The 12575-nt window shown below is 48.7% G+C and overlaps 1 protein-coding gene across 4 annotated transcripts in view; it reads right to left on the reverse strand.

Moving 5' to 3' along the window:
* Positions 1-355: 355 nt before the first annotated feature.
* Positions 356-12575, reverse strand: part of pbx3b (pre-B-cell leukemia homeobox 3b) — a 91183-nt gene continuing 78963 nt past the window's right edge. For 2 of the 4 annotated variants that reach the window (XM_006640500.3, XM_015366769.2), the window contains 4 exons: positions 8024-8189; positions 6954-7066; positions 5517-5606; positions 356-2354 (listed from right to left, as the gene is read on the reverse strand). In XM_006640500.3, the coding sequence (XP_006640563.1) occupies positions 2262-2354; positions 5517-5606; positions 6954-7066; positions 8024-8189 (462 nt within the window). In that variant the 3' untranslated portion in view covers positions 356-2261. The remainder of the gene's footprint in view (positions 2355-5516; positions 5607-6953; positions 7067-8023; positions 8190-12575) is intronic. The other 2 variants (XM_015366772.2, XM_069183266.1) reach the window with 1 other exon arrangement.

Raw genomic sequence — 12575 nt, forward strand, 5'->3', positions numbered from 1 at the left:
CTTCACACAAGGCACACAGACACTGCGCGCGCAAGGCAGTTAGACCACTTATTCACCTCCTTTCACTCCTCACTCTCTGTCTGCTGCTCTCCCTCATCCCAGCCAGTTCCTGCGCCAGAGCCCCTCTCCCTCTTGCTCTGCATCTTTGCTTGGCGGGGTGGGGTTCAGACCCACCTGCAGAGACCCCCACATGCACACACACACCTCAGAGGTTCAGGCCCACCTGCAGAGACCCCCACGTGCGCACACACACACCTCAGAGATTCAGACAGGGGGTTTAGGTGCCTCAAACCCAGCTTTCACTCGGCAGTTTCAGAAATGGAAACTTTGAAAAGACAGACCCGCACCAAAGCCGTCCTGTCATGAAAGCAAAAAGTTTATTCATGTTTTGAAACTACACTTAACTACCACAAGGAAGACCTTCCAGTCCAGGGTGTAGTCTGGTTAGAAAGTAACACGAAACATTTTAATACATTAGAATCACTGCCACAAATCATCTTTTTCATGACGTAATCAGCTTCGCATACAATACAAAAGAAAGAAGAAAACCGAAAGGAAAATTAAAGGCCTGACCCTGTTAGACAGGGCTGGAAATATACAGTTCCGAATACTGAAACCTCTATGCATTACAGTCATTTTATTTTTTATTCTTTTTAAATTTTTTTGCGTGGAATAGTAACAAGATGAGCAACATTCAAAATGTTCTTCAGTATTTACAACAGTTTTACTGTTCGGTGTTAATTTATGTATGACCACAGCCCCTCCTCCCCCCCTCCCCCTCCCCCCCCGCGCACACACACACACTTTTTATCATCAGTCTTTTTTTTGTTGTTTTTTTTTGTTATTTTTTTTTAAAAGTTGCACCGCCGGCAACTCTAAATTTTCTTAAAAGATTAAAATATACATTAGATTACACGGAGGGAAACAAAGAGTTTATTACAAGATGCAAAAAAAAAAAAATCAAATAAAAGTCTTTTTTAAAAAACCCAAACAAAACCATGGTGCTGATATTGTTCAGAGGTAGTAAGTGAGCGCTCTAAGCTATAGAACATGTTGAGTCGTCTATTGGTATGTATGAGTTTGCGTGAGGTAATAAAGCTGTATCTCGATTGGTGGGATGTATAAATACTCTTTAGCTACACTATGTACAACTCTTGTGTGTGATCCGTGCCTTGTGTTGCCAAGTGGAAGTATCGGAATGAGTTGCCTTTACTGTAAGACCCAGGCCATTTCCATAGCAACGAGGGGTTTAAGTCATGTAGAGCGAGGTCTCTTTCCCGTCTTGGAAGCGCGTGACGTTCAACTGATGGCAACGAATGGCCGTGCCTGTTCCCCCGTTCGTGACCTTTCTCTTCTGCGTGAAAGCTGGAGTTCAGTTCGTAAAACGTCGCTGTTTGTTGTCTTTTTTAATTTAAAAAAAAAACCCGAACGGTGGTCCTGGAGACGTGAAACTGTGCCTTTGAGCCACAACCAAGTCCGTGCGCCCAGAGCAGAGGGGAGAGGAGTCTTCCAAAGCCACCTGCAAGTGCAGTGCATCAGCCCCGTTACACAACTCAGTTCGCCAGTAATTGTCACAAATAGGTCCTTGCTTATTGGAACCACACCGATATATTGAACTTCATGATGCCAGATTTGTAGAAAAAAACCTCATAACAAAAGGTCGCATGAAGAAGTGCATTCAACAAGCTGGTGACTGAGCACGGGGGGTTATTCGCCCGATGTTTAAGTATTTTCCCCGCAAACAGTTCAAAAGCTCAGACTAACGCTCAAGCGACCCGGGTCTGTGGAAACCTCCCCGGCTCCCCACAGCGCATTCCGAGGTCTCCCAGCCCGGGCTCGGTGCAGAGGGGGCTTTGCTGGTGGGATGGAGGGGGGCTGTGAAAGACGATGGCGGCGGGCAGACAGATCCGGGGGCAAAGCAGCTGCACCTGTTGCGCCGATGCCGGGCTCCGGGGAGCGGACACATCGGCACCAAGCGGGGCCCGCAGGGCTGTCGGGTCCGAACAGATAGACAAACGCTTCACAACGTGGTGGGGTGGGGCGGGGGAGGAGCACCGGATCCACTCCTAGCAGATCGCCGAAGGGCGAAGACCCTCGTGCTCGAGTCACAGAGGGGTCCGGGAGGAAGGGGGAGGGTTTTACAGTAAAACGCGGCAGACGATGGGTTTCGGAAGTGGTGACCGTTCGGCTTCTCTGGTTGGTCCGTCGGTGCGAGTGAGGGCTCGGCAGCACGCAGGGATTGGACGGCGTCGGTGAAGGGATCAGTTCGAGGTATCGGAGTGCACACTTCCGGGACCCTCTGTCGGGGACGTCACAGAAGATGGAGTGGTCGCATCCTGCCATCCCCCGTTAGCCTGGCAGAGGAGGAAGAAGGAGGAGTGTCAACTGGGCTGCACCGGACAGTTATCCACACAAACGAACCCTCACATTGCTCACCTGCCTTTCCTGAAACCATTACTGTGGCTTAAAATTTGAAAGCAGCCCTAGCCAACATCTTCATCTTTATAAGTTTTTTAGTAGTTTACTGCAGACGCCCTTCCAACACCAAGGCCTTAATTAAGGGGCTGAATTTTGAGGCCCAGTCTGTGAGAGAGAGCGGAAGGGAGGGGTGTGAACGATGCACGGCGAAGGATGGTCTGTGACCAGAGCACGTGTTAGACATAACCGGAGCACGGAGGGGCACAGGCAGGATTTTTGTGTGCGAACGGGGGACAAGAACAACGCCTCTGAGGTGAACCGAGGTCGAAGAACATAAACGAGGTGCCGAGCAGGGAAGTGTATCACCCAGGTGGGGAGGGGCGTGTGGGGGGTTGTGAGTGAGTGTTGGGAAGGGAGTGCAGAAAATGGAAAGGCTCCCGAGCAGAACTCCCCTTCCTGCGTGTGTGTGTGTGCGTGGGCGTGCTCGGAGTCCTGTAGGAGAGGGGGGGGGGGGAGTGAACCATTTCTCTTTGATGCTGGATCAGCGCGCCGACAGCCTCTTCTGCATTAGCCCGGCGTCGCCGCGGAGAGGCTCTCGGATACAAATCTGCCTCGTGTCCCAGCCCATGGAAGCAGTTGCTGAAATCCGCGTCTCATCGGATCTCTGCGGTGGCAGACAGCTTGCCGCTACATCTTTTCCCGTCGGTCAGGGAGGCGGGGGGGACGCTGAGCTGAGGTGACGGGACGGGCCCCTCCGAGGGCGGGGACCGGCCTCAGCTGGAGCCCCGGCCCCTCGCCGCCACGCGGCTCCGTCCGCGAGGCGAAAGGTCACGGTACTGATGGACATTACGCCGCAGCTCGTTATCAAAACAATCCGTCTGCATCACTGCAAACGATGAGCTACGGCCCTCCTGTGGCTCGTCCCAGGAATCAGTATTTTGCTGATTTAGTCTTCCTGGAATAGGTCAATAAACAGATGAATCTGCTTTCCTGTGGGCTGCGGTGTCTGTTGCATTGACTGGCTCCCCCCCTACCGCAGATCATGCCTGTCATCTGGGCTCCTGCTCCTGTTTTTCCTCACTCGTTCCCTAACTTTCTTCACGTCAGAAATTCTTTCAGATACTGCCACGTGCCGGCCCGATACCGCGTCTTCTTTCTTTTCCCAAACAAAGTGAGAAACGAGACGGGCTGGCGGACAGGTTTGCTCTTGACAGTGGTTGCTGTCACCTACATTTAAGGTTACGGGCAAACGAGAAACCTCATCTTTGTGAGGCTGGCTGGCACCTCCGGTCGGGCACAGGGGGTATTAGGGCACAGAACGAAACAAAGGTCTTTGGCTGCAAGAGACCGATTTTACTTGCTGTCTTTTTTTTTAAGGAACACGTTTTTCATTCATCCAAAAACGGCAGCAGTCTAAAGCTTCTCTTTCGCCCCTGCTTCACAACTGTTTATTCTCTTGACACATTCCAGAGCCCAGCCTGGAATTCCTGCCCTAAGGGGGGACTGTGGGGTCCCGGTCACAGTCAGTGATGACTCCCCCAGAGCTCCCCAGGGCTCTCCGGGACAGTGGGGGGACATCTAGGGTGCTCTCTGCGGCTTGTGTGCAGTGAGCAGGCCTGACTCCTGGAGGTGCCCGAGGAAAGGCAGGTCCAACATCAAAGGATACCGTAGCATAGATTCCCATCTCGTTGTTCAAACACAGGGAGATGCTAAAGATGCGTACCAGGATGTTTTAATGAAAGAATAGGATTTGGAAAAGAAGCGCTGACAGGAAACTACAGCTGACCCCTAGAGAATACTATGCGTACCGAGTTTCCCTCCAACAACTGATGTGTTTTGAAATTTTTGTTTTATTTTTTCTGGAATCAAGAAAAAGAGAGCGCAAAGCCTTCAAGTCACTACTGTCCCTTTCATTTCCCCAGTAAAGCAACAAATGCAAATATTTCACTTCAGCAAACTGCTGAAGGAAAGATTGTCAGCAAGCATTTCTCTCTCCTGCTCCCCTCTTCTCTCTCTCTCTCGAAATAAATTAATCTTTACTCTGGTGGTTTCAGATTATGCACTGTATTATGAAACAGCGCCTTATCAACCCTCATCAGGGAAGATGGAATTCATGTCTGTAAAATGCTGCAGGCAATCACAGTTTCATATTTTATCATGTTGATAAGGATATGGCAAATTCTCTGAAGCATTTCAAAACAGTTCAATGAAAACGTAGATACGCAACTAAAAGGCTTTTTATACCATTTTGCTATAGGTTATTATGAAATGTTTATAAAAGCAAAAAGGAGGAAAGCTCTGACATATTCAAATGTAAAAGATTTCTTCACTCTCTCATTCTTGCTCTCTCTCCCTGTGTGTGTTAATATTAAACGATACTTTTATCCTTGCATTAACAAAGACAGCCGTCACTTTTGCAATCTGTAATCTGCCTTGTCATTTATTTGCCTCATGCTAAAAGCAGCTCAATCACCAGGGACACTGCTGCACATACAGTACTCCTTCCCTTCGAGTCTGGCTGGGCTGGGGTACAGACTGTACCCCTCTGCCTCATTCACTGGCGCAGCCCTCAGAACCCATCCTGCCCAACTGCAGGAAACGGAATCAAGAACAGCTTTCGAAGACATTCGCTCCCAGGCAAAATGTGCTCCAGTTCATTTATTATTCCAACCAACTTGCCAAAGACATTCAAGTATTTAAAACTGTTTACAAGTCTCCTCATTCCTCGAAGGCACTAATAATGTCGACCCATTGGACTTCTTCAGAATCAACAGTGAAACACGAACCTGAGGCCACAAAACGAAACTACAGGGGATGTGTATTTGAAACAAAGAACTTCAACCAGAGGGGTTCTTTGGTTGTGCTAATTTGGGGAGCTGTGGACACTTGGCTGTCAAATCCTGCTATTGTACCTATTCAACTTTATGTTGGGGTTCTTGGGAGTTGGGTACTGAGGGAGGGGGTGGTGGAGGGGAATTGTGTGTGTGTATGGGGGGGGTGTCACTCTGTTTTGCTTTTCTTCAGATCTCTTTTTGGAAACATTTCAAATTCACAAAAACGCAGAGGTTCTCCATAGAGGCGACAAAGGAGAGACTCACGTTCAAGCCATGTGGACTGTACAGAGAGTTCCCTCCCAGGCCGTCACTGTATCCTGCCGTCTGACTGATAACATGGCGCAGGGTATCCACCTGCAGCGAGAGGGAGACAGAGAGAGCCCCCGTCAGACCTGCCAGGAAGCACCGTGGGGGTGTCACACAGCACCTTTCGCATTAGAAGGGGAAAAAACAAGTGGAACAAGTAACAGGAGAAATGGAGCCATGATACTTGTGGGATGGATGATCTATAGATGTGTCAAACTGTCTATTTTATTGGTTGGTTCTCTTGAGGAGTTTTAAGGATGGCAATAACAGAAGCTGCAAGGATTGTGCAGGATGTTGGCCAATCGGAGGTGAGAGCGTCCCTTTGCAGCCCCAGAGAGAGGGGCTGCAGCTTTTCTCTCCCAGCTCTCGGGCCTCTGCGCCGCCCGGTCAGGCTGGGTCATGCCCAGGGAGCTCAGGAGGCGCTGGTCAAAGTTACTCGCCAAAAACCGGTCGAGTGTGAACTCGCGCACACAAACCTACCAAATGGCAGTCAGTTCCAGGCTCTTACCATGAAGGGCAACATCCAGTTTAACCCCAGATCGCTTCAGACTCAGGGTCCTGCGAAAGAGCCCTCCTCAATACTATCATTTTAAACGCTGCACCCTGACGGATCCCGCACACGGCCTCCATAGTGGCCCAGTGCAGTTCCAGGTGGCGCTCGGCTAGCCCCGTGACACATGGAGGAGAGAAATGACAGCATGGCGCAAAGCAGAGACACACAAGCAGGGCAGGAACAACTTCACGGAGGACAGGAAAGGAGGGGGAAATATATCTCGGTACACCGCACTCCCACACCCAACCCTAGAGCTCAAGTCAGAGCCGAATGCGTTCACATAGTATCGACTTCAATGGGGGTCATCGGCACACTGCAAGACCAACGAGTAGGTTGCGAACAAGTTAAGTATCATTAAATGTTTTGGAAACACGTCAGGTAATGAGATACAGGTCATATTTTGCAGATCAAACCTCTCCACAGATCAGAGTTGAAAATTTCGAATGAATGGTTCAAGGGGGAATTCTGGGATAATTGAACAGGGAACAATCTGTGTCAGGGGTCGGGGGTAGGGGGGGAGGGGTCAAAGCTGTCCTCCCTTGGCCAGAACGAGTCATTGACGTGAAACTGCAGCTGGGGCCACGCAGACCGAAGCACAGCTTCCAGGCGAGAGGTGGTCTTGGCTGCGGAGAGCCAACCGATCGCCCCCAAAAGGTGCGCGTCTCGATTTGAAGGCAAGCGCGTGTCGGGGTGCCCTTGAAGGCCGAGGTCCCCGCAGCAGTTGCCTGCGCGCCCCGCAAGGCGGCGGGGAGCTAGAAGCAGCTGCTGCCAATGGCTCAGTTTGGTCAGGGTCAGATCAGCCCCAGCCTGGGTTCAGCCCTGTCCCTGTTCACGTCTCCTACCTGTGACTGCACATTGGCTCCGACCTGTGCCCCCTGGTAAGAATCCCCATTCAGACTCTGCATGCTCATGAACATGTCCCCAGAGTTTGGGAGGTTAAAAGAACCAGAAGAACCTAGAAAGGAGAGATTTAAGTCGCTGAATCACAAGAGATGCTGCAAACACATCCCCCCTCCTAACCAAAGACCCCACCGCCCCCCACCCCCACCCAGGAAGAAGCTCCAGAGAAGATAGAGAGAGGAAACGACAGAAGAGGAACATGAGGTGCAGGACAGGGCAGGGCAGGGGCCTTTCAGAATTAATCAGCGCTCCTCCTCCATGATCCAGAGGCTCTTAAAGCTCTGCTCTCGTGACTGCGTCTTCAGAGATAGACCTTAGGGACTTCAACCAAACCCCCTCGCTGCCTAACCACTGTGACACCCCTAGCTGGTTTTAAGGAGCCGACCAAGCCAAGGTTTTGCTGTCTGTAAGGAGATTAGCAGATGTGTGATAACCCAGTTCGACGTATTGTCCACTGACTGGATTTCTCTTTGCTCTGCGGAGGAATGTTCATGGCTCCAAGCACCAATTACAGGAGGGGGGGGTCCAGATGAAACGAGTGACCACAACTCCGTCCATCTGAAGGTATTTTCTTCCTGTCTCTATTGAGAAAATCCTACTTTTTACAGGCGGGTTTCAAAGCTTCCCCTCCAGAGCAGAATTTGCTTCCCGGCGTAGTGAGATTGTGCATTGCACTGCAGCCGTCTGAGCTGGAAAGCCAAAGCGAAGAGATCGCTTTCCCCTCAAGAAAAAACAAAAACAGCAGCTACGGCGTTTTAAAGAGGATCTCTGCGGAGGATAAAAGCCGGGGAGCAAATTTCACACCGGAGCACAAAATGCTTTGCACGCAGGCGAGACGGGAGACTCTCAATCATCTTCGCCGCGCCGCCGTGCGCCGCGCACAGCGAGCCAGCCGGTCTCTCGCGGGGGGCTGCGGCGCCGGCGGACACGCTCCCCCGCGCCGTCGTGGCCCTGCGCGTGCGGGGCCCCGAATCGGACACCTCTCTCCCCCAGCCCCCGCCGCCGTGCCTACCGGAGTTCGGCGTGGTGGGCGAGTTGGTCTGGCTGTTCTGGACGGCGGCGGCGGCCGCGTGAGCGGCCGTGACGGCGGTTTTGGCTGCGTAGAGGTTCGCCTCCTCCTGGAACTTGCCGATGTTCTTCTTGTACCTGATGCGCTTGTTGCCAAACCAGTTCGATACCTGAGGGAGGAGAGGAGAGGGGAGGAGAGCGAGAGGAGAAGTGTCAGGCGTCAGACAGCCGAGCTACTGTGCACTGAGCAGTGTGATTGTTTCAAGATGTCACGTTTAGGTCCATCAAATACACAATTCCCAACCTTCTCAGTAATGTCCGCTGGGTATCCAGACTAATTAAGCAATAATCAAGGATCACTTGTGCGTTATTATGGATGTGAGCATGACATGGTTCTGTTTGTCTCTTGGCAAAACTGATACACCAGGGGTTGCTTGTCTGTGACAACACACATCTTAAAGTTTTCTGACGTGATTGCATTACTAAGCCTGCTGTTCATAATGAGGCTTTAGTCACTTTGTTAAACTGGAAGAGGGGGGGGAAGGGAGACGAGACCGCGCCTTTTGTTTCTGTCGCGGGCAAGGGAAAACGAACAGGGAGAGAAGGGAGGTGTTGTTCTTTGTTTCTGGGCTAAAACAACCTTGGGAGCTGTGCTGAAGTCTGAACCTGGGCTGTGCAGATAGGTCCAGTGGAGGCGATATTAATCAAAGGCCAATGAAATGTTGCTTTGTCTCACTGTGCCCTGATAAGCCCTGGAATGGAGACCAGCAAGCAAGTGGCAGACATGATCCTTCCCTTCTTTCTTGCTTTAGAAAGTCACACTGCAGACAAAGCCACACGCAGCCTTTTGCAACTGCGGAGGACTTGCTTTATCCATGTGGAGGAGAAGTGAACTTCAGTAGCATGCTAGAATATTTTATGACGGGCGTGTCTCGTTACGGACCCTGTGACTCACTGCTACTCTGCCATGTTTTCATCCCAGAGGGCTGCTACAGAAAGTAAAAGACTCTGCAATGCTCGTTCTTGAGCACATGCATTTGACAATGTATAGGTCGGTCATTTGTACAGCCTGCATTTATGGCTGTTGGTTGGAATTACAGGATAGGACCAAGCATCGAACAAAACAGCATAGGCGCACGCAACTGAGAGACTTTATTGCGTGAGGTGTTTGATTCTGCAATGCTTTCTAGTCCCTTCCTGCAGCATCGCCAGGTGCTCGTGGTTGGAGTGGGGTGCACAAGGAGCGCAAGCAGTCATTTCACCATCAGAGCCCTCTCCATCCTCCACCTGCTCTGTTTGCCAAGACCTGTCCACCCAGCATGTCTACAGCTGCCCTGTGCCGAACTGCAGGAGCAGTCAACCCCCAGGAAGGCAGAGACTGCTCCCCACCCCGTCTCTAATCTGCTCGGCTTAGCCTTGGCCAGTTAGTGACCCAACTAGAAGACGTCTCCGCGCACAACAGTGCGGCATTCCTCCATCACACGGCTGCCGCTGGCACTATTCTCACGAGCTAGGGACACCTCCATGATGTCTGAAGGAACTGTACTGTACACACGCCTCTCGGTTTTCAAACATAGCTCGTCCCTGGAAAACACTCCATGTAAAATTCCCCAGGCCTAGAAAGTCACCTGGTGTTGCTTATTGTTTCCCTAATGGAGCACAACTGCCGGATTGTTGTAGTTCGTCAAACTGCTCACTCATGTGCAGTACCGAGAGGATAAATACAATGTGTAAAAATACCCAGAGGGCAGATGCACTGACTGGAGGATATGCTATGAGGATGAGGATGACATTTCCCAATCAGCTACGAAGGACACAGCGTTACTGCAGCTAAAAATCTCCTCATGACTGCGAAAAAACGGGTGTGAAAAAGTGCGCTTTGTTAAAAATTGGTTAAACCATTATTTGTAAGTCGAAGGATGGGTGTAGATGCTGTCTTAATTGGTTTCGAATAGCAAAAGTATTAGGACCTGTACCTATGTTTCAAAGTCTTGGGTCTTGTAGGGCCCATCATTAAAGAACTTTAATGCACACTGCATTCAGGGTATGTAGCTGTTTCTGAAATATCAGCCATGCATGTATTAGAGAAACAGATAAAAATGTTAAGTTCTGAAAGAAATTGTTTCTCCCCACATATATTCCAGGGAACTGGAGGTAGAAAACCATTTATCTCACGTGGAGAATAAATGTTTTTGAAGCCAGTGGTTAATATGCTTAATAAAATTATCGCTATGGGCGGCAGAACAGAAAAATAATGAGCACATTCTTGACATCCACAGACAAACACTACAAAAATACTGTTACATGAAACTTTTCCAAACGTGAAGAAGGCTCCCGCTTAGGAGAGTCACCGTGAGGAAAGGCCCAGATTATGTCTGTTTTCCTTAATTGCCCAAGAAATTGAAGAGCCTTGTTGTCAGAGAGAATTTCCACAAGGTTCCTCATCTTCGGAACTGAAGCCTTCCTTGACCAAGCAAAGAGCAGCTGCCCTTAATGAAGGTTTATTTCATTTCCAATCCCCGCGCTTAAATTTTAATATCTGCCGCAGCCCGGCGAGGCTGTGGAGAGTGGATTTGCATGACATCAGATCGTTTCTATCCTGCAAGTCTCAGTGCTTCTAAATCTTTAATATCTAGGCAATTAAAATTAATGACCATTCAAGCGAAGCCACTGTTGGCAGTGTTTCCTTGACATCAATTGTTTGATGGGTTTACCTAGAGGTTAAACTAACAAGCAGGGTTTAATTGGAAGCAATGAAAGGGCTAGCCATCATCCTTTATACTTAACCTGCTTAGGGATCCTCCACCAAAAGAGCACCAATCTCTGTCCACAACCGCGAAAAACCCCCCACCTGAGCTTGCTGAGGAGGCAGGCAGGCTACAACATACATCTGATCTACAACTGCGGGATTATTGACTCCATATTAAAAACTCCGTAATGAAAGCTGCTTTTAAATTCAGCGCAGATCCCCAAATAACCGGATCACGAAAATCTCTGTGGCGTCACAGCCCCTAGCCATAAACAGCTAAGTCTTTTGGCTTATTGAAAGTAAAAGTCACATTAAAATATGTAAATATAAAATATATCACAAAACCAAGCATTCCTTGTGCAGTATACAAGAGACCAGAAAACAGCCCAAAAGCACAGAGCACAGAGCAGAGTGTAAGAGGGGCACAATCGGGTGCAATTTAGAGACACCACTTAACCTAAACAGCATGAGGGCAGAAATTAATCGGAGCAGAAGACAAGACTGACATGCAAACTGCAGGGAAGAATCCGCAGCCCGGACTCGAACCCTGTTCCCAGGAGCACAGACTGCCACCCCTTAACAACGTGGGCTTTATTTATTTTCTCAAATTAAATTTCACATTACAAGTGATTTCCTAGTTTAAGATTCAGCCGATAATATTTTCCAAAATTAAAACTGCTGTCTGTAAGTGAGATATGTGCATATGTGTAAATATATAGTACACATCAGCCGTCATCCCTCAGTGTAGAAGTGTTTAAACACAGCAGTAACGTTAATGCATATTCCAACACATTTTAGAGGGAAATCTTTAGAAAGAGACTGAGTGGTGCTTAAATCTTTTTTTCTTGTTTTTGAGCTAATAACAATAAATATTATGGTGCTTGTATCTGCTGCACGGTTGATAACAGCTTTGTTCAGTTTAATCCCTCCTTTCCAAAAGAAAATCCAGGAAGTCACCGGCCACAGTGCCTGTGGTAATGACTTCTGTAGGCATCTGGAAGACACCGCTCACTGCCAGTGCAGTGTTAACACAAGGGCCCTGCAATAATGAATTCTACTCAGCTTCGACACTGCAAGACACTTTTATGCATTCCATTTACAACATTATTGTGCATAATTATCGTGCGGATTACAACGAATGAAAATCTGCATAAATTAGCAATCATTTACTGGTCCTATTTTGGTCTGATTTTTTTTCTTTCTGTGCAAAGTTGTTTTTCTGTTTTGTGCGAGCTCTTGACATTTTTTTTCTTGCTCCTTTTTTTCTTTTTTTGCACTATCTGTAATGATGAAATCCGTTGGAAGTTTGTCTGCTATTGAGAACGGGGGTAATTACTGCGGGTTTAGTATGATGTTTACAGCTTTGAGCTACTGCATGTCTCTCCTTTGTAATTGCTGCTGTTCTTCCTTTGTCAATACCTCCACCCCTTACACTCATGACAGCTTTAATTGGCAGCAGAGCTTGGGAAATAATGAAATAAACCTGATGGAACTGTATTTATTAGGAGAGCAGCATCTTTAAACAGACAGGAAAATCCATGATCTACAGTATAAAAAGCAGGGGAAAATGTACCACAATAAAAATATACCTTTTCCTCCGTATTCACATTAAACAGTGGTAAAAATGAAAAGTCTAATATGTATTGTAAATATTTATTGCAGTGAAAGGCAGGCTGGGAAGGAGACGCAGCAGGCAACTCTGCATGCTCAATGCAACACAACACTCCCTGGTTATCTAGAATACTGGGTACCTCTTCCTCACCCCCCCAGGAATGAACAGGGTAGAGGAGCAAAACTCTACATACAC

The sequence above is a fragment of the Lepisosteus oculatus genome, chromosome 24 (assembly GCF_040954835.1).
Source record: "Lepisosteus oculatus isolate fLepOcu1 chromosome 24, fLepOcu1.hap2, whole genome shotgun sequence".
Lineage (NCBI taxonomy): Eukaryota > Metazoa > Chordata > Actinopteri > Semionotiformes > Lepisosteidae > Lepisosteus > Lepisosteus oculatus.